The sequence below is a fragment of the Glarea lozoyensis genome, assembly GCF_000409485.1.
Source record: "Glarea lozoyensis ATCC 20868 chromosome Unknown GLAREA9, whole genome shotgun sequence".
In the NCBI taxonomy this organism is placed as follows: Eukaryota; Fungi; Ascomycota; class Leotiomycetes; order Helotiales; family Helotiaceae; genus Glarea; species Glarea lozoyensis.
Genome location: NW_007361004.1, coordinates 774378 through 795069, shown reverse-complemented (window position 1 = coordinate 795069; position 20692 = coordinate 774378). Strand labels below are relative to the sequence as shown.

Below are 20692 nucleotides of genomic sequence, written 5' to 3'. Positions count from 1 at the left end.
TTCAATATCAATTCATATGCTAATTCTGAATTCTGAATGTCCTTCGAAATTACGTCTTTAGCACTAATACATACTCGGCAAGAACACTGTCATCTACCATTTTCTAAATTATTATTCTCTGCTGTTCATGGATCTATTCACTTCCAACAATACTCGAGAAATCCAACGATTGCACGCTACTCATGTCGCCATAGACCACATTACTACTCCAATCATCAGAATCCATCAGGCTCTGGCCATCCCCGGGAAATCTGATCTCTACGCTATCCTCTCTAGGGACCATTGTGTTCAACAACCCCTCTTCCACAGCAATTTTCGTACCCCTGGTAGTACCTAACTTCACGCTCTGATCCCCAATCTTCCCCTTCCCAATTTCAATCTGCTTTGCTTTCAATTCCTCGAAAACGATCTGCGTTTCTACAATCTGCTTTCGCCATCTGGCTTTGACCTTCTTATCAAGTTCCACTGCTGCTTCGCCATTTTCGATATCGCGTTGTTGGAGAGCCTGGAGCTTCTTGGAGAACTCTTCTTCCAATGCCGCACGGCGTCTGGAGTAGGCCAAAGATTCCTCGCGGTTGATTTGCTCAGCTTTCTCGCGCTCAATAACAGCTTTCCTCTTTTCCTCTACTGCTTCTGTACGGAGGGCTTCGGATTCCTGCAGAGCGCGATCTGCGTCTTCTTTCTTTGCATGAAGAAGACCAAGGGCTTGGATCTGTTCTGCCTTCGACTTCGCGAGATCGCTTTCGTCGCCATCGGTAATTGCTTTCAGCTCTTCTATTTTCTTCTTGAGAGTTCTGATTTCTCCATTCTTGAGCTCGAATTGGGACTCTAGAACCGTGTTTGACTGGGAAAGAATCTTTACTTTATTTCGAAGACTGTAAAATTCTCCTTTCAAGCGTTTGTAGTCCTCGATTTCTTGACGATGCTTTTGCTCATACATACTAGCTCTTTCAGGCCAGACGGGTTTCACAACTGAGACTACGGTTGGCACGGCTTCCAAATCGCGTGTCACTTTGGTGCCTGGATGTTGCTGCCATGCTGGGATGATGAAGATGGTTTTCAGAGGATCGTTCCGAAGTCGAAAGTAGCGCGTTGTGACATCAAGTGCGGTGATACCGCGACTCATCTCCTTTTCTCCATCGTTCTCCCAGAGCTTCTCGCCTGTCAAGCCGAGTTCTTTGTATTGTTCCATTACTCTCTCCTCGACTCTCTCGCGTCGAGAGAACTCCGTATCAAGATGATTCCAGACATCCTCCCCGCTGTTTACTAACACGAATCTGTCTTGCGGATAGACGATTTCGCGACCCCTTCGTCCACTTGGTCCTAAAGCAGATAGTGTCTGTGCTGGGATCGCCGCTTCTCCTGCCAAAACGTCCATTGAATTTGCATAAAGACGCTCAAGATCATGCAGGCGTTGGACCAAACGATTAACATAGAGCATGAGCTGTCCCAAAAGTGTTGAACCTGTCTTTTCACGCTCTTCCTTATCTTCTTTGAGCGGCAATACAGCAAGCAAGCCCCCTTTGGCCATGTATTCATGATCCAGCAACTCAAGAATCTCATTGGCGTGCGAGATGAGTGCTTGATGTGTAGCGTATGGTAGAGGCTGGGAAGTCGGTGGATGAGGGTGATCTTCTACATGGTGTAACGGGCAGATGTTTCGAACTTTGTATGTTGGTCTCGGCTCCTGTCCTTCGAGAGGAATATTGTGCTCCTCTAGGACATTGAGAAGTGCTGTAAGCGGCATCTCATGGTGTACTTTGGAAGCTGGGTCTTTCGGGCCGGTGTAAGGAGTGGAGAGATCATTTAGGAAATCGAATGTTTCTCCGTCGATAAACTGGAGAGGCTCAAGATTGGGTTCGCCAGAGTTGACATTGTCAATAACTCCTCCTCGACTTGATACACTGATATTCTTTATGAGTGCTACCAAGCTGTGGGCGTGTTGTTTGAGCTGTAACATGCTGGGAGCGATGCCTGCTGTCGAAGTGTACGAACATGGTGCGTGGGATATTAATTTCAGGAGATTCGGCGCATGCTCCGGTGTCGTATTCAGTGTGAAGATGCTACGATACGGCGTGCTGAATGGTGTTGCTGGTATGTAGTTGGCCGGGAATGGTGGTGGTTTGGGAGCTTCTACTAATGGACGCCGACCATAACCATCATCATAGCTCTCGTTCTCGTCAGAGTATTCGAACATCTCATTTTCATCCTGTGGAGGTTCGAATATGCCTGGAGGGAAAAGATCTTCTACTGGCTCGTCATCCATTTCCACCTCCGCGGCAGTCCTGTTAGGTCTTAGAAATTCGAGAAGCTGACCTCCTGGAATTCGGTCCATAGCTTCATTTACCCAGCAACAGATGAGAAGCAGTTAATCAGAAGCAAACGTGATGCTTGAAATTCCGAAGAAAGGATTGTCAACTCACCTACAGAAGTGGAGGAGAAGGGAATGAAGGTTCATTCCTGAGCGAGAATGCAATTGAGGAACCCTTACCTCATTTATCCAACAACTCTTTTGTTGCATGTCGAAGTCTGTATGTAAGGGCTTTTTACGATTAACCTCGTAATCCATAACATACCATCAGCTTGATTTATGGCCATTTCATTTGAGAGGCGACGTGCTTGATAAAACACTTCAGGTTAGACTTTCTGAGACACAATCTCGTTCCCACCTGGATAGAACCACTTCCTAAGTTATTGTCCGCTACCTAGGTAGCTTGTGGCGAGGGAGCGCCGACCATTCTCACCTAAGTTACATCTAGATCGGCACTCTGTCCACTTGATTTTTCCTGCCTCGTGATACGCAGCTTAATCAAAGGGAGGAAAAGGGCCTTCACAAACTTAATGGCAACGCGGCTCATTTTCTAGAGATCTTAAGCTTCTGATACCAAGGTAACATTACATGCATCTAGACGGGAAAACCCCACCGCCTTTGTTGACTTGTGCATGGATGGTCGACGAGGGGAGGGACCGGGAAAATCCCATACGGCTGTGGTCGACTACTCCTCAAAAAATAGTTAAACATATAAAGGGATCAAATCTTCTCCAATCTGGCAATGTAACTCAATTCCATATTAATTTGTATATGTCCTTCAGATTCCGCCCCATTCAGAGCGGGTCCATACTACGACTAGCTTAGCCTTCAAATCCAACGATCCTTGGACATATTCTGATCTCGCTCTCTGCCTCGTTCATACAAATTCGATTGTCTTGCCACGTTCCTAAATATCGCCAGCCAACGGGCTAGAATCAGCTTACTATTGATCATGTCAACTGCCGCTGTAAGTTTGGACCAGCCATGTCTTTTGCCCTCCTCCCAGGTTCCAACATTGCGAAAGCAAACGCCCCTCTGACATGTTGTACAAGGAGAAAGCAAATCTAGCACGGATACGCGATAATCAAAGGAGGTCCAGAGCTCGGCGGAAAGAATATCTTCAAGAGCTGGAGAACAGCTTGCGACAATGCGAACTTCAAGGAGTTGAAGCCTCTGCCGAAATCCAGACGGCCGCAAGAAAGGTTGCAGACGAGAACAAGAAGCTTCGGGCAATGCTGGCACATAATGGGATTGATAGTGACAGTATCGAGCTATTTCTTACGACTACACCTATTGCGAGCGGGATGGATTGTAATCAGCACGGCTCCATTACAGGCAACTCAGTCCAGGCGTTGGAGCAATCTTTGAATATGCGAAGGAAATGCTGCACGAATATGTCTATTTCTACGACTGAAGCCAACATAGCAAGGCATAAGAGAGGGGAAAGCAGTTCAAGTGCGACAAGATCGCCGTGGAATACTACGACGCGCCCTGAATCTGTACCACAATCTACCAACCCAATCATTCCTTCTGAAAGATCGAGATCTGTTGCACGACCAAGTACGGCAGATTGTACAGGCAATCCGGAAGACACTAGTCAACCAAACCTTCCACGCAGTCAGCCTCGGACCGCTCCATACGTACAGCAAGTACCTCGTAATCTAGTTGCTAACATGATGCCTTCGCCATCAAATACGCAAACGCCTGATCTCAGTCCTCAACATTTCCCACCGACCCCAAGTTACAGCAATTTCCCGGTCATTTCATCAGGGGAGAACTATTTACAAATGCAAAGTGGGCGGCAAGAAACTTCAATATACGTGCCAGCGATGAACAACAATTTGAACCTCAACAACTGTTCATATGCTGCAGATATGATTACAGTAATGGCTGGTGCTGGTGCTGATTCTGCCAGTGTTCGAGCGGATTTAGGATGCTTGCCAGGCATGGATTGTGACGTTGACAATCAGATTGTGTTCGAGGTAATGGATCGATATTCTGGCCATTCATAATCTTAAGTATTGTTGAACGGGTCTAGCCGCTTTGAATCTTCTGCATTAATAAGTATTAGATGTGCAGTATATAATGTTTCTAACTGTCGCGAGTCTATTGGAATAGGCTCTCTCTAATTACATTCCGAACCGCTAAATCAAGAATTCGACTATCTATCCCTTCTCGGACATCGTCATTCCTGGAGATGCCGCCTCTCTCATGTCAACACCGCGACTATCCTCAAATTGCGAGATCTTTTATGGAATAACCTGGACTGGGACTCCTAACAAATCAGCATCCAGTGCGTCCAACCACATATTACATGATATGGCTTCAACCGAAACCCATCTAGGCCCTGCCCCAAAGGCCCTATGGAACGTAAAAGACCTGAATGTTTTCCCTGTAGTCCGTCATCGCGGCGCTGAAAAGGGGACAATAACCATTCTTTCGATCCCTAACAACCCTATCATCCCATCCCCTCTTGCAGACAATATCACTCCACATCAGTTACAACTCATTAAATCTACCTGCCAGAAATGGCAAGATGGAGACGGGCCGGAAGTATGGAAAGCATGGAAGCGAGCTTGGGACCTATGGAACAACTTTTACATCCCAGGCCGTGCCAATCCTAGTTGGATTCAAAAAGATTTAGCGAGGAGAACACTTGAGAGAAGTAAAGTCAATAGGAAAGAAGGTGGAAACAAGCAGCTGGATATCGGCGCACCGCTCAGAGTGCACGATTACTACCTCGGTGACGATCCACCTCCTGCCGGAAGGGGGAAAAAGTGGGTGAGGGGACACTTTTTCAATGTCCCGCCCGAGGTGAAATCGTTGCGCAAAGAACTTGTTCAGAAACAGGAACTGCGCGAACGGTATTGGGAGCTTGTTGATAACCTTAAAGAACTGGATGCCATCACAGGCCAGAAGAAACAGAGGATCATCATGGCGGATGGTGTTGAACACGTGGAGGACGAAACACTCGATATCTGGTGGAGTAACACTGGACACGATGAAGCAGGCAACAGTGCAGGTCTGGTTGCTCTGAAGTCTAGGGCAGAGTATGATGGAGATGGAATAGAGGACAAGATTGCTAATACAGTCTGGCGACCTGGCAGAGTTTGGGCAGAAGGAACCGACGATGTCATGGAGTTTGATGATTGGTGGAATGAAGTTAAGAGAGCGAAGACGAAAGGATCCAATCTTGCCGGAAGTGACAGCGTGCGGGTGGCAGGTAAGCTCGAGGTCGATGGAGGTGTGGATTGTGGAGGTGGACCGTTTCCTGTAAGTCTGCTTCTACGACTTAGAAGATGGCATACATATGCTGCAGCGCGATGAAAGAATACTTGAAATTGGATTGTCGCTAATCTACGAACAGTGCTTGAGATACATGTATAAATACCTTCGTACCAAAGACTACCGATATATAAGACGCAAAATTTGGGACGGTGTTACAGGGACCATATTCAATATTCCTATGTTAAATCACACCGACGAAGCGCAGGATCATCATACCAATCGTATGGCATTGATTCACCCATCTGCACCGGTTAAGCAATTCCAGCGAAACATCTTTCCTCTAAGAATACACTGTAAACCCTCTTTGCCCCAGTTATTGGAAGTATGACGTTAATAATTCTCAGGTCTACCCCTTCTCACCGCCCTCGAGCCACCTGCGGTAACTAAATCCAACGAAGAATTAGTCAATATATCTTATAATAATCCGAAGCGAATCTATCGTGTAATGGATGAGGATGACCCATGGTATGTGACGCCAGAACAAGAATATCTACGCGATGTGCCTCCTAGATCGTATCCTCTGCCCGGGCACGAGGATTCTGAAATTCTGCCATATGATGACTTGCATTATTTGGAGCACCGGATGAGAGATAGACTAGGCGAACATGGCTATTTTTTGACCAATACGATGGGAGGCGAGGTGGTGGTGAACGGGCAAAAGATTGCACTCGGTGAGGTGGCCGGACCAATGCCAGCATTGGCGGTCATACAATGTCCTGGAGGACAGGTGTGTTTTTGGTGGGGTGAAAATGGGAGGAACTGGGGTGATGGTGGGCGAGCTGCTCAGACAAGTACTGGATGGGAGATCCTGAGGCAGAGACGAGAATGGAAAGACGTAGGAAAGAGCGCTGGTGAGGTTTGGGACGACCGAATTATCGATCGAATGAGAAGAGAGGAGGCTGGTGGCGAAGGAGAGGACGACGACGAAGAGTGGAACAGCTATAGGCAGTATGAAGACAGAGGCCAAGGACCGATCAATCCTGCCGTCAGGACTACTGTTGGTACGTTTGTCATCCCTGGTTCCGAGTGAAGATGCTAATCATGAAGGCAACTTACCCCCGAATCTTGATTACGAGGTAGCTGCTCCTGATTTGCCAAGCGGTCATTGGGATTCTGACACCGAGCCATCAAAATCCGCTAGTCAACCCCAATTGATTCATATACCGGTGCAGTTCAAAAGCCCAGAAGATGAGCTCCGCTATATATCTTTGGAGAATCCACTGCTGGAAAAAGCTGCTGAGGCGGTAACAAACCAACCAATCATCGAGCCCTCTGTCGAAAGCTTCTGGACAGGTCCCCAGCCTATCTCTGACTTTGTAGCTCAGGCACGAGTTCGTAATCAAGATGTCAACAACCAATGGAAATCTGAGAAGGAAGCCATTTTCAAAGCACAAATTAAGCTATCAAAGTCAAGAAAGCCGCTTGTTGACAAAGAACATGCATCTATCTTTGCGCGGGAACAAGAGGCGTCACAAGCTGCCGAGGGAATTAAAGGTAAAAGAAAGCGAGGAGTTAACGATGATGGCGGGCGGCCTGCCAAATTCAGAACAATAGATCCTAAAGTCGCACGTCAAAGATCTTTGCAAGACGATGCACTTTTAGCAATTGCTCTTAAGGTCAAAGTCGCACGAGCGGCGGAGCAGAGACAAGCAATGCAGAAAGCCAGGGAACTAGAAATTCAAGTTGAGGAACTGCGACGGAAAGATCCGAACTTGTCCGCCATTGATGCTAAGACCAGAGTGTCGGTTCTTAAAACACAAAAAGTCCAGGACAGTAAACGAGACCGGCTTGGGGCAAGTCAAAATCGGAAACTCGTTGGAAATCTAGGAATTCAGGCTCAGAGTGACGGGAGTGCTGTCAAGGCTGCTGAAGCACAAATGCTCAATTTCGAATACGATAATAAAGTGGCGGGAGCCGAAACGAGCAGGATGAAGCAAATTGCGAAAAAAAGAGCGCGAACAGAGAAAACAGGAAAGGTTAGAAGTGAACTGGCTAGACTTGAGAGAGAAAGGTTGGAAAAAGCTGACAACGAAGCAGCTGCGACGAGAGCCAGTGAGGAGAACGCGATATTAAAGGTCTCACGCAAGGACCAAGATGACGAGAATCGTAAGGAAGGAGACTTGGCCAAGACTGCTGGAAAAAAGGAAGGGAAGTTTGAGAACAAGGATGCTCACAAAAAGCTTGTCCTGAAATTATGTTTTGATGGATATCGAGGAGCAGAATTAGAGGAAGCCATCAATGCAACTCAAGCTGGCAGACCGCTAAAGTCACCACCCAAACGACAAGTTGGACACTCATATGACAAGGATACTCCACCATCTGATCTAAAGTTGTTTATTGAGTGGGACAAATGGACAGAGCAAGAGCATAGTGAGTTTGTCAAGGAACACAAGTTCAATGAGGAAACAGAAACGCGATATATGATATGGAAATCCCTCCATGCCCAGCATACCAAACCAACTTCATCTGAAGCACGAAAGCAATCCGTCGCCAATATTCAAGATAGCATCACCGCCCGTGCCGAAGTTGTAGGAATGGACGATGAGACTTTTGTCCGCTCTCTCGGCTTCCCCAGCATTCAATCATACACAAATCATGTACTTGCCAACGAAGACGGGTCTTACTTGCATCAGGACATATTCAAAAAAAGGAAATCGTCGTCCAGCAGCACAATGCAAGGCAAAAGCGAGGAAGAACTTGCGGAACTTGAAGCAAATGAGGACATGCAAACCTACTGCAAACACCAAGCCTCCCTCGGTCTCGCCGCTCTCGCCGCCTTGAGCTACAAAACGCAAGAAGAAATCGCCCAAGAGCGCTTCGGACTATCCGTACATGGATACCTCAAGGCTTGCGTCGAGAAACTCGAGCTCATGAAAGGAACGTCCAAGGAACAAAAGCACGAAGGCAGAGGCAAGGAGAGACACTACAAGAGCTTGCGAAATGACGAGCGGTATCGTGCTGAGTATCGCCAGTATCAGGACGATGTGCGGACGTACAATAAGGAGGAGACGGAACGGCTGGAGCGGAATTTGGATTTGATTAATAGGGAGTTTGCGATGTGGGAGGCGAGGTATGAGTTGACTAACAGACCGAAGACGGAGGTGTGGGGGGAGGATGAGGATTTGAGTTGTGATGTTTGAATTGAACCGATGCGGTCATGTGCTTCTTTCTGGTATGAGGGCTTGTTTTAATACTTTATAATGTTTATTCTTAATGCTTGAGATGCCGAACCGAATTATCCTCTTCGGCTAAGATTATTCTACTTTACAAAATAAGTGTCTCTTGCCTCACTGGTGGAGAGTAAATGAGAACTTATAATTATCAACTCATCTAAAGCTAATGTTGAACCCCTAGATTTACTGGAGACGGTAGACGAAATATGTGATATTTCGTTTAACCTAATAGAACAAATATCATATTTAGACTGCCAAATGTTGTGTCCACTACGAGACTGGCACATTTCCTCAATAAACCATATCTGATTTGATATTACTGCATATCTAGTTTATCATACACGCTCGTCATGCACTGGAAATTTTGCACCCAACAACTCCACATGCCCATTGTTCGTTAACCGTCGTTTATAAGCCACGACTCCTAGTTGCCATCTCAGATCAGATGAAGCAGACCTACAAGAAATAAAAGCTAGAAGGCTTCTTAGCTGGCATGCCTCTGGAGTCTTGCGGCGCGGCCTGGAATACTCGATATCTTCGCGCTGGTCCAGCAAGCAGGGTCCGGTCATTCTCTTTTTTGAACCCGCCGTTACTCCGATTTACCTCTCCATTACTTCTCGAGTGTGCGCTCTCGCCCATACCATCTTCCGCAAGTTCCAGTATCGCTGCTACGTTGCCACATCGATAGCAATAATTTGGTGCTGACCATACTGTGACGATGCTGCTGTCGAACATTTCTTTGAACCCCTCCATGACCAATTGATGTGCTCGGGCTATCATTGACAAATCGTTCTTGTGGTTGAATTGCTTTACAATGTCGGCACCGAAAAGGAACCCGGCCCCTCTAGGAGAAAGCCCCCAGCCATCAATCTCGTCGGGATCTGACCAGAGAAGATCACACATGGCACCTTCATGAGGAACCTCTTGCTTACGGTCCAGCAGTCTTATCTTATCCACCGTATCGATCAAAGGGGAGAGACCGCCATGAACACAAAGTACGGCTCCACTGGTGCTTCCTGTAGTTCCTCTAGTCCACCCCGAAGCACTCGTGCCTGGAGGGCCGGTCTTGCTGCTAGGCGACGACGAGTCTTTTGAAGGACTATTTGCCCTTGCCGCCCGCTTATTTGCCCTCGGGAATCTTTGTATAATGCTGCCACCGCTGTCTAGCACCTCGATTTCGACGTCCGGATCAAGATATTCTTGAGTTGATGAGCGGCTAGGGGCCGTCACTGGTTGCCTGCTTGGTTCGAGTTGGGTTGTTGCACCTAATACTATCGCACCTAAAGCTAGATAGTCGAATACTTCGCAACAATATCGCCACACATTTGCACTCCCATACTTCCTTAAACATTCGTCATAAAAGCCATAGACGGTTGTGATTTGTCGCGACTCATGATTTCCTCTTATCAGAGTCATGCGATCTGGGTATCGTACTTTAAGACATAAAAGGAGAAGAAAAGATTCTAAAGAGTAGAAGCCACGGTCGACGAAATCGCCTGCACCGGTCAGCGTCGAACGTGCCTGTTGAAGGATTTATAAATACCCATAAAGAGATAATTTGTGTCTGGCACATCCCCACCGACTCTGAATAGCTCCATCAAATCGTGAAATTGTCCATGAATGTCTCCACATATCTAGACTTTGATAAGCATGTTTCTCTTTTGACCAGCCTCACAGGACCGCGCACCGTTACTGGAGCTTTCACGGTGACCACGTTGCCTTCCTCAATCAAAAGTTCCCTCGCCTTGTGACATAGCTCTCGCACTTGTGCTTCGGGTATAGGACGGCATGCTCGTAACTGGGCGATGGCTCTGTGGAAATTCTTAGTATATATTACTTTTAAGGCGTGAGCAGAACCTCCTACTTATCTAGATCGCTCATAGTGCAATTCTAATGCCAGAAAGCCGTCAGGCCGGTTTACTTCTTCGTGAGTCTCCTGAAAACCGAACGGACGGGAATTTGATCGGATACTGGGCGATGTTGGCTCCAAGGATTTGTAGGCGCATACAGGAATACTCGCGGGGCAGACGAAACGCAGTGGGCTGCGGGTTTGGAAGTGGCGAAAATATGAGGGAATATCCAATGCGGTACTCAGTGCTTCTAGATAGTGTGATGTTGAACTTCCTCACTTGGCATCTGAAGTCGCTGTCTGAAGCGCTCACTAAAAAAGTTTATGCTTCGATGTTGGTCAAGCTCAAGCTTGCCCGAGGCTGGGGAAATCGGGATACATTAAAACGCGCCGCGATGATCTGCGCTAACCACATTAGATATGAAGCTTCAAAAATCCTAGTCCAACCAACTCCACATTAGTCCCCTATCAATTCGCGGAACAAGTCAATTGCTTTCGTGAGACTTGAAGCTGTATGTTGCAATCTACTAAGTCTCATTATATGATATTTGCTTACACCATCCAGCTCCAACTTGCTCCCCCGGCTGTCGGGCACACGAAATCCATCCATCATGCCACCACATCTACATCCACGAAGTCGACTCACATCCTCCCTCTTCGCAACAACCCTTTTCGCCAGTTTCTTTGTCGTAGCCCTCCCACACGCGCTTCCATGTCCGGCGCCAAGGGTGGCATATGCAGATGAGGATGTATCACCGGACGAACTAAGAGCAAGGAGACGACGGAGGCAGCGGAGGAAGGACAAAGAAATGGCACTGAAGAATAGCAGTGTTGTGCAAGAAACTACGGAAGTATGTGAGGGTGTGTCTACACTAGTAGGACCTCTGGTGAAATCGAAAAGAGAGTGCCCAGTACCTAAGCCCAGCGGGATCTTCGGAGACATGTTTGGATTCGGAGCAAGCAATGGGTCGAGCAGTCCGTCGAGTACTGACGGGAAGGGGTCAAGACCGCCATAACATTGGTGATATGAACCGAAGACTGTTATATATGTTGTGGTAGTTCTCAATGGACCAAAAAAACACCCAGAAATCTTTACCGGAACACGGACGAGTCTTCATATTGAAGTGAGCATGATGATATATTGTGCTACTCATCGAAATTGGTATCTACAGATTTGCGCACACAACCAACATCAACCAGCCATATTGCGGTGTCTTCACCTCATTCGCAACATACGCATACAAGTGTGTAAATGTTATAGTCAATTCTTTGTCGTTGGTAAGACAGCGTCAACTGTCAGACCATAAATTGTCGCTAGATTGTGCAAGGACGCCGACGGATACTTCCGCACTCTACAACTTTGCATGTCATCGAAGAGACAGGCTCCGCCGCTCCAGTCGCACGCTGTCCTCTATAGTGATTCTCGTGCAATGACACCAACTTTCATCCAGACTTGCTCTCCTTTTCTGTTTTCTTGTACTTCAAGAATCGCGTTAAATTGAGCACCGAGTCATTCGCTCGGGCCCGCAGTTCCTCGAACTTCCTCTTGTCTATACTCTTCACCATCTTCTTAGCTTTCGGCAGAATATCTTCTAGATGCTTGTAAAATCCATCCCCCCAAAATACAGGCTCATCAAATGCGAAGCTACTATCCGAATAAATATCGAAAACCGCATTCAAAGCCTCTACAGAAACGGCAGCAGACGTCCTGGGCAGGTCAGCTAGTGTTGTTATAAGGAACACTCCAATTTCACGATTTAAGTGGAGTGGTGCGGGATCAAGAGCAAGCGTTCCTAGAACACCAATACACTTGACTCCCAAGCTCTGAAAAGCATCGTTGTTCTCGGGTTGGTTGGCCTTTGCACCATTGGCTTGTTTTTCTGGTGCGCTTTCCAGATCCAACGAGGCCTGGTATAGAGACATGAATTTGCGCGGTTCGTCGGGTTGTATCTTAATACCTCCTTGAACACTACGCGATACCGCCCACGCAAGGCTAGTGATACTAGACGCTAATTCTATGTCGGCGGTGTTCGAGGCCAGAACCGGCGTAACTGTCTGATCCCAAATTTTTTGAGCCATTGAGGACCAGAAATCCTTCAAGCTGTCGAGGTGTCGTGCTGAAAAATCGATACTCGAAACCGTCCAGGCAATGTTATTCAGGGCAGAGAGGGCGGAGACTCGTACAGTCTCGTTCTGTGAACCGACAGATGACTGTACAAGGCTGAGGACTCTGGGTGTTGCATTTCTCACAAGCTCATCCAGAGTCGGCTCCTCACTTGGCTCTTCGTCATCATCCGGTCCATCGCCGGTCACCATTTCCATTTCCGCTGCAATCTCATCTTCGTTCATCTCGTGATCCTCTTCATCACCATCTGCATCTTCTCCATCATCATCATCTCCGACATCGTCCATATCACCTTTTTGCAAATCGTCATCCCCAAAACCTTCGAACTCTTTCTCATGGCCGTTCTCTAAAGCTTCTTGGAGGCTTGTGGCAATTGATGCGGTGATCTCCAAAGCTAATTGGAGAATCTGATCTGGAGTTGAATGCGATGTGTGACCATTTGTACCAATGGCCGACGGGATGATGGTCTCCATGGCTTGGACTAGGGTGGGAAGTAACGATGCGTCCGAAGCGCCTGGTACTGGAGTCTTGTGGTCTGACCACTGCATGACTGAAAATATATTGTGTAAAGGTCCACAGGCGCCAACAGCAACAGGGCCTTTGGCACTCTTCAAGTGCATCAAGCCCTTTAGCCAATCGCCATTGTCAACTACTTGTTGCGCCAGCAATTCATTGTCCTCTGTCAGAGCAGTCAAGCATGATAGCACTTCGCTTTGGACTTCCGTGGGTGTAAGGTCAAATCCTAGTAAACCAAAGAGAAAATTGACAAAAGTAGGACGTTTGTTTATGGACTTGATTATTTCTTCCTGTGCTTCCGCAAGAGACGAGATAAGGCTCAGTAATGAGCTTGTCAAGGTCCAGGCAAGTCCTTGTTGAGCTTTTGGGAGGGTGGAAAATGGTACGGCTTGGGATTCGATAGTTTCAATGACCTATAGGCTGTCAGCAACAAGGCAGTTTTATTATTAACATAAAACATACTGTTTTTATAGTGCCTTCAATTGTCGTCAAAACATCCTGTCTGTATAGATGAACGCAAAAATCCGCCTCCTCTTCCAGAGCCAAGTTCCTCAAAATTCCCCATCCAGCAGTTCTAATTTCTAAACTCGAATCGGTGAGAGTCTGCTCAAACAGGATCCGCACAATATGTTCTCGAAGTAAAAGCTTCCGCGACCGGGTATCTTCAATCAAATTTGCAATTGCACTCGCCGCATTGGACCGAGTCTGTAAGTCGGTGCTGGTGAGATCGTTCAGAACTGGTAGGATCTTTTTCTCTCGAATAGCCGCAAGCTCGGGGTCTGTTGGGGGTTTGCTGGCCTTTGAAGTTGGGTCCTGGCGGTTCCTCTGGCGGTTACGAGGTTTTGATTTGCCCATGATTAAAATATCGATATTTGTGATTGTTGTTGGCGGGGTTCAAAATGCGACTCCAAAAACTTTTTTGAATGTTTTTTGATCTGGGGCCAATAACCCCGCTGACAGGGGTAAGCCGCATTTAAGTTGCGGGCCCTTCCACCCCTGGGAAAGTTATTGTTGCACTGACGGCCACTATCGAGTGAGGGATATTTCGTCTGCCGCAACCATCAACTCCTATAAACAAATCACCTCCCGCCACCCACAACAATGTCTACCACGACCACAGTCACACAGGCCGAGCCCATCACGGCTCAAAGTATTCTGCGACTCTTCCCTGATATCGACACCAGCTCTGCTGAGTTAGACGGCCATGATGCGGAGCAAATCCGACTCATGGACGAGGTCTGTATTGTCCTTGACGAGAATGACAAGCCTATTGGAAATTTCAGCAAGAAAATATGTAGGTAGATCGTTGAGGCTCTGAAGGCCGAGAGCTGACAGCCGCAGGCCACCTCATGACCAACATCGACAAAGGCCTTCTTCATCGCGCGTTTTCGGTCTTCCTGTTTAACGACAAAAACGAACTGCTACTGCAACAGCGTGCGACAGAGAAAATCACCTTCCCAGACATGTGGACTAATACCTGCTGCTCTCACCCCCTTGGAATACCAGGTGAGACCGGCGTGGAGTTGGAGGAGTCTGTCGCTGGTGTAAAGAACGCCGCTGTGCGGAAATTGGAACATGAGCTAGGTATCAAGGCTTCCCAAGTGCCAATCGAGAACTTCAAATTTCTCACGCGGATCCATTACAAGGCCCCTAGCGATGGAAAATGGGGCGAGCATGAGAGTAAGTGCGCACTTTCAAGCTCCCAAGAAGCGCCTAACGTGGTCAATAGTTGATTACATCTTGTTTATCAAAGCGAATGTCGACCTAGAACCCAACCTGAACGAAGTCCGAGATACGTGCTACGTTTCTGCCGATGGGCTAAGGTCGATGTTCGAAGACCCTTCTCTGAAGTTTACTCCCTGGTTCAAACTTATCTGCAACTCTCTTCTTTTCGAATGGTGGGAGCATCTAGATTCTGGACTTGAGAAATACATGAACGAACAGGAGATCCGACGTATGTGAGTGGGATGTATTATGTAGGAGCGTGCGAGTGGCTTCGGCCCCACGAGGATTATTGGACTTGGACAGAAGATTATGCACAGGTCGAGCGAGACATTGGTGCTTGGCTGCGCAGGACAACGAGCGATATACCCCATGATGAAATACAACAGTGAAGAGTTGCACACCGATTGGCAATTGGCGACTTATGTTCTAACACCACCATCATCCATTACGACGATCGCGCATATTGAACGGTCACACGACTCAATCCTGTAAGCCGTGCAGCACCGAGTATCATGAGCTCCTCGTCAACCAATTCTCACTTTCTCTTTTATTCAAGCAAGTTAAATTTCTTATCTCTTCAGAGAAATTTGCATTTCAACATGTGCTCTTTCATTATTACGCTTTCTAGTTCGCCAGGGATGAGACGTTGGGTTTTGTCTGAGCCAAGTGGCAATCGCCATGTTCTGTTTGCAGCTCATAGTATTTCCGGTCCTCATCAGCCTCCTCGACCCTCCGATGCTCCTGATTCGAATCAGATTTCTATCCTACGGAGCTTTCTGGTGGTCGGCCACCGAACGGTCTTTCTTCTAACCCTAAAAGGAATGTCTACGCGGACTGACTGTCCACCCCACGTCTCACGATAAACTCCAGGAAACCACTTTTACTGGAACTCACAGCCATGTTTGATCAACTCTTTTCGGTTTCCTGGATGGCCCTGTCATGCATGGCCAATAACTGACAAGAATTGATATCGTAGGTTGCAACTTGTATGGTTGCATGAGGCCTCCAGGACCTCGGGATCATCCAATGGAAATCCTATCTCCCACGCTGTGGCTTCACAAATGACTAAGTGGGGTACGACATGCCTAGCTGGTCTACATAAACTCTGTCCTGCCGCTTCTATGATGTTTCCTCACTTCAACAATACTTGTAGTTACAAAATCCTCAAGACCTTCTCAAATTTCTTTCTACAAGTAATCAATTGCTGTCAGACCATTCCTCGCATAACCGTTGCTACCCACACTTACCACTAAACAGTCTTATATCTTTCTGTTGATTCATCCCACCTGCTTTCCACAACAGGATCAAAAGATCCAGCTACTTCCTTAACTCCAGGAAAACGTTCGAACATTAACATTGATGTCGGTTGACATACGCCAAAGTCTCAATTGCCTGCGCTTTCCATCTCGATACGAAACAGTGTCGAGATCGCAGCTTTCGAAACAACATACAGGAGATTTGACAAGACCAGCCGAAAAACCGTCCTGTCCGTTATTCACCTTGCTCCCAAAACTGTCGTGAATTTACACCTGGAAGACTAACAAGCTAAACAGAAACCACCACTTTTAAACTGAATTTTAAGTCGCAATCATGGCGGAAATCAATAATTCAAACTCCACCCTACTTCTCGAAAAGAAACGTAGTCTTACTCCATCTGTCATGGAAGAAGTTCGTACTCTCTCTATCTCTGAATGTGAAGGCGCGGCCCAATGTCTAGCTGAAGCCTTTGCCGTAGATGAGGTGGCTAGATACTTCGTTGATACACCTGATATGGAAAATGTGACCGAGGCTGCAAAGTGGAAGTTACATCTAAGTATCATGCGATACATGACCGCCGCTCATTGCTATAAAGGTATCGTGACAACAGTGGGTGATGATTATGGCGCTGTAGCTCTCTGGTACTTCCACCTGCTGATTCACTTTCTTAGTCAACACTCTTTGGATTGGCATCAAGTTAACAAATCATTAGGATGCAACCAGCAGCAGATATGGATGACTGGCTTACTTTCTTCCGTTCCGGACTTTGGAGACTCTACTACCAACTCTCGTCCGAGGGCCGCGTTAGGTTCTTCAAGGAGTTCTTCCCATTGCTCCATGATACCAAGCACAATGTTATGGGCGAGCGAGATGGAAATTCCTATTACCTGGTCTACCTCGGATCTAAAGCTAGCGCTCGCGGTAAAGGGTACGCCAGAAAGTTGATTGAACATATGACTGTCAAGGTATTTTATATTATCTTCCGCCTTCATTTAATTCGTATTGCTAATGGTAACAGGCGGACTCGGAGAATAGAGCAACATATCTCGAATCCAGTGCTCATGGCAATCTCTCGTACTACGAGAAATATGGCTTTGTGCATAAAAGCGATATTCAACTTGAGCGTGGTCCAAAACCTATCAAATTGCATATCATGGTCAGAGAACCCGTTAACGAAGCCGAGGGTTCCAAGGGAGGTGAGAGGGTCGGTGGAAGAATGCTCTAGACACGGAATCGTCTACTTGTTTTTTTTTGTTTGCTGCGTTGAGGAAGAGGGGACAGATTGGTTTCGTTTCGTCTACTGTTGGTTGGCCTTTAATTGCTTTTTGGGATGCTGTTCAGGCATTGAACTGACATTGTGGACTACTTCTGATTACTGGATTTGGATGACAAGAGGGGAACTTGGGGATGGATTTGATGGATTGAGAGAAGTGGCACATTGTGAATGAATTGGAGGGAGCTATCGACAGATGTTTCTTTGACACTAGCTAGTTCAGAGCACTAAATTTACGGACTTCTTGTATTATGCCTAGGTAAAAATGCGCTTTGATTTGTCCATATTGTTATGTGATTGTTGGCTGTGTAACACAGCCAATAATCTAGGCTCGCGGAGGACAAAATAAGTGGCAGTCACCTACCCGTAAATCTTAGAATAAATAACAAGTCTACTTCGAATAAAGCTTTAAAAGTCTTATTTACTCAAAGTAGTTAACGAAATAGTAATAATATTATAAGTTAATCCACTAAATTACGATATTTCGTTAACTTAGTTAAAGAACTATTCTGGTTCGACTACCACTTAATTTGTCCTCCGCGAGCCAGGGTACCTTTTCGCTAACATAAAGGTACACTCCCGTCACCCTGATATTCGCTAAGTAGACTAGATAAGTGGTACTCTGACATGGTGTCATACACATTGTCCATCATTTTAGGAAACAAGCTAAATTGAAGTCTAATTTTTAACTTACTAGTACCAAGTTCGTCTACTTATCTGTTAAATTGTTTAGATTATACTTGGTGAACTATATCGTGGCGGACAAGTTAAGTGTAAGCAACCATACTGTTACTACCAACGTGGAGACTTTTACGTAGTTCTGATGCGGAAGTTGAAAGTTATAAGTTGCTGTGCATTAGTATTGCTTCTGCGATATCCCTAGCATGATCTCTCATATGTAATATCACATCCCAGAGTTCCTTCCAAAACGCCATCATCCGGCTCTTCATTACAATACATTCAATACTCCAGAACCGCCCAAGTCTCATCATCTACAGTCGTATAAATGACACCATCGCCCAACAACTCATCGCCTGCCTTGAACACATCATTTGCCTGCATCCCCAGCTGGGACGCAATATTCTGAACATGTAACCCCTCGTTATTCTGGGGCGCCTCTTGTAACAAATGATAAACCTTCCTCGCAATCGCACTCGTCTTCGCTGGTAACTTTTTCCCAGCAGCCTGTCCTTGGGCAGCACCTACATTACCCCCTCCATTGTTATCCACAAACATGCCATTTCCGCCTTCAGCCTTGACCGTCGCACCCTCTGGTGGTCCGCGAGTGAAATATAGATGAATAGCAGTGGCTTCGAGAAGATGGTATGTGACTTCGTTGAAATCAGCTACGGGACGTAGCATCTGTGAGGATACGGTTCGTTTGTTCTGTAATCCTTTTATGCGACCCCAGACGTGGAGGTATTGGCCTTCGAGTGCGATCGGTTTGGTGGCTCCTTCTTCCATGTCGCTGTTTATCCATTGCTGGATTTCCAGGGTGCCGGTTCCGTCGTCGATTTTGTAGACTATGTTTGTGGCGCGGGGAGAGATGGTAGATATTTGGCCGACTAGAGAGACCTGAATCTGTTAGATGGTGTTGGATGAAAAAGAACAAGTGCAGTTGTACCTGTGTTACTTCCGAGCCATCGATTTTGAACTCTGCGTCCGAGTGGGCTTGGGTGCTAGTGAAAGTTAGCAGATTGAATAAATATGGAGGGGTATTCTTACGCATCAAGAATTTGCTTGATTGTAACCGGCCTTAAACTTTCTTGCCCATACACCTTGTCACCAAAGTCAGTTCCACAGCAATACGAAAGAAGATCAGAAATACCTTCTGACCGTTAGGAGAATCCTGGCTGCCCTGTTGCGAACCGCTCATAAACCCCCCGCCATTATTGTTGGCGTTTTGTCCACCGTAGTTGGCATTTGAATAGCCTTGGTATCCGTAGTTGTCTCCTGCGGTAGTGTTAGATAGTTACTCAAGTCTGGCACATAAGTTTCATACCCATTTTATGTGCTGGCTTGATCTATTTCGATGGCGTTGAGAAAAGCATCACTTCAGGAAGACGCGTTTGGCTAGGTACGCGATGATGCACGCGTAGAGTGGCGGCATAATTTGAATCACGTGCTGTTCAGGCTCTTTTCAAGGTTCGTCTTGCAATTGCGATTGTCATCACGCTACACAATTGCTCGGCGAAATCGATACTCCTCACAACTGCTGAGGTTTCATCGTATCAACTTGTGTGCTGATTTCTCTTCATTTTAAATTATGCTGGTCCTACAGATTGTCGAAAAAGCGCTCGCTCTTGATTGTTGCTTCTTTATCTTCCTTTCCTCTCCTATGGCGGCTCCCTAGAAACCTGCATTCAACGAAACAACCAAGATCTCTTCATTGCTCATAGTCCACAACCACATCCCGGCAAGGACGATTTGAGCGATAGGAGATTCTGTGGGAATCAGGATAGATTGGTTCGAGGGGATCAAAGGTCCTCGTCCGCTTTCCACAGTGGTATGTGCTTGTGGAAGCAAGACCGAGAAATATCCAGTTATATGTTCTGTATTACTTTCCGCTCTGTCACTTCTATTTCCCACAGCCACATGTTTGTTATTCGACAAGTCAAAGGTCGCATTTTCCTACTACTGAAAGACAAAAAGTGCTGGATCAAACAACAATGGGGGTGTTCCGGTCAAGTTGGGCTACCGCGCTCACCCATGGCGGTCCCGTCTTGCAAGGATACCTGATACCACATCGGCATCCAGTTGTCATATCCAAACCTGAGACCTTACGATCGCGGGGTAAGGATCTCTAACGATCTATTCGATTATAAGGATTCTGTGGCGGCATCATTGGGTCTTCGCCGGCTCGGTATCTCATGTACTCAGCACACCCCCCTTTGACTTGCTGATGGTAGTCTGGGAGCCAACACAGTCCGATGTGTTGAAGCCGGACAGTTCTGGTATTCATAGTTCTACTGGGGCTACAAGAAGCCGTCGTTGTCTGCCCTGACTAGACTTTTATGTTTGGTTTCTGTCCACTTCAATTTCATTCTTATCAGCCGAGGCCATACTAGCAAAGCAATAGTGTATTCGTGGAAAACGAGCGCCGGCTCCTGGGCTATTGCGTGCCCGCATGAACAGCCTCAGATATCTCCTAGTTTTGATCGGAGTATTGTACCAT

At 46.7% G+C, this 20692-nt stretch overlaps 9 protein-coding genes across 9 annotated transcripts; 5 read left to right on the top strand and 4 right to left on the bottom strand.

The window, feature by feature from the left end:
* Positions 1-133: 133 nt before the first annotated feature.
* Positions 134-2335, bottom strand: GLAREA_08186 (uncharacterized protein; the record flags this gene model as incomplete). Its single annotated transcript, XM_008090231.1, has 1 exon — positions 134-2335. The coding sequence occupies one exon, from the start codon at positions 2333-2335 to the stop codon at positions 134-136; it is 2202 nt and encodes a 733-aa protein (XP_008088422.1).
* Positions 2336-3263: 928 nt separating this feature from the next.
* GLAREA_08185 (uncharacterized protein) lies at positions 3264-4323 on the top strand (the record flags this gene model as incomplete). Its single annotated transcript, XM_008090230.1, has 2 exons — positions 3264-3278; positions 3364-4323. 2 exons carry the CDS (start codon positions 3264-3266, stop codon positions 4321-4323), a joined length of 975 nt encoding a protein of 324 aa, XP_008088421.1.
* Positions 4324-4522: 199 nt separating this feature from the next.
* Positions 4523-8739, top strand: GLAREA_08184 (uncharacterized protein; the record flags this gene model as incomplete). Its single annotated transcript, XM_008090229.1, has 4 exons — positions 4523-5584; positions 5679-5892; positions 5944-6600; positions 6647-8739. The coding sequence occupies 4 exons, from the start codon at positions 4523-4525 to the stop codon at positions 8737-8739; spliced, it is 4026 nt and encodes a 1341-aa protein (XP_008088420.1).
* A 489-nt stretch (positions 8740-9228) lies between these two features.
* Positions 9229-10653, bottom strand: GLAREA_08183 (Metallo-dependent phosphatase; the record flags this gene model as incomplete). The annotated part of the gene is made up of 4 exons (XM_008090228.1): positions 9229-10268; positions 10316-10406; positions 10460-10583; positions 10637-10653. The coding sequence occupies 4 exons, from the start codon at positions 10651-10653 to the stop codon at positions 9229-9231; spliced, it is 1272 nt and encodes a 423-aa protein (XP_008088419.1).
* Positions 10654-11232: 579 nt separating this feature from the next.
* GLAREA_08182 (alpha-1,3-mannosyltransferase (Alg3), putative) lies at positions 11233-11637 on the top strand (the record flags this gene model as incomplete). Its single annotated transcript, XM_008090227.1, has 1 exon — positions 11233-11637. The coding sequence occupies one exon, from the start codon at positions 11233-11235 to the stop codon at positions 11635-11637; it is 405 nt and encodes a 134-aa protein (XP_008088418.1).
* Positions 11638-12064: 427 nt separating this feature from the next.
* GLAREA_08181 (ARM repeat-containing protein) lies at positions 12065-14117 on the bottom strand (the record flags this gene model as incomplete). Its single annotated transcript, XM_008090226.1, has 2 exons — positions 12065-13675; positions 13725-14117. The coding sequence occupies 2 exons, from the start codon at positions 14115-14117 to the stop codon at positions 12065-12067; spliced, it is 2004 nt and encodes a 667-aa protein (XP_008088417.1).
* A 246-nt stretch (positions 14118-14363) lies between these two features.
* On the top strand, positions 14364-15224 carry GLAREA_08180 (Nudix; the record flags this gene model as incomplete). The annotated part of the gene is made up of 3 exons (XM_008090225.1): positions 14364-14556; positions 14604-14942; positions 14992-15224. The coding sequence occupies 3 exons, from the start codon at positions 14364-14366 to the stop codon at positions 15222-15224; spliced, it is 765 nt and encodes a 254-aa protein (XP_008088416.1).
* Positions 15225-16577: 1353 nt separating this feature from the next.
* Positions 16578-17469, top strand: GLAREA_08179 (Acyl-CoA N-acyltransferases (Nat); the record flags this gene model as incomplete). The annotated part of the gene is made up of 3 exons (XM_008090224.1): positions 16578-16885; positions 16957-17209; positions 17263-17469. 3 exons carry the CDS (start codon positions 16578-16580, stop codon positions 17467-17469), a joined length of 768 nt encoding a protein of 255 aa, XP_008088415.1.
* Positions 17470-18477: 1008 nt separating this feature from the next.
* On the bottom strand, positions 18478-19523 carry GLAREA_08178 (Nucleic acid-binding protein; the record flags this gene model as incomplete). Its single annotated transcript, XM_008090223.1, has 5 exons — positions 18478-19092; positions 19142-19196; positions 19243-19295; positions 19346-19470; positions 19520-19523. 5 exons carry the CDS (start codon positions 19521-19523, stop codon positions 18478-18480), a joined length of 852 nt encoding a protein of 283 aa, XP_008088414.1.
* Positions 19524-20692: the final 1169 nt, after the last annotated feature.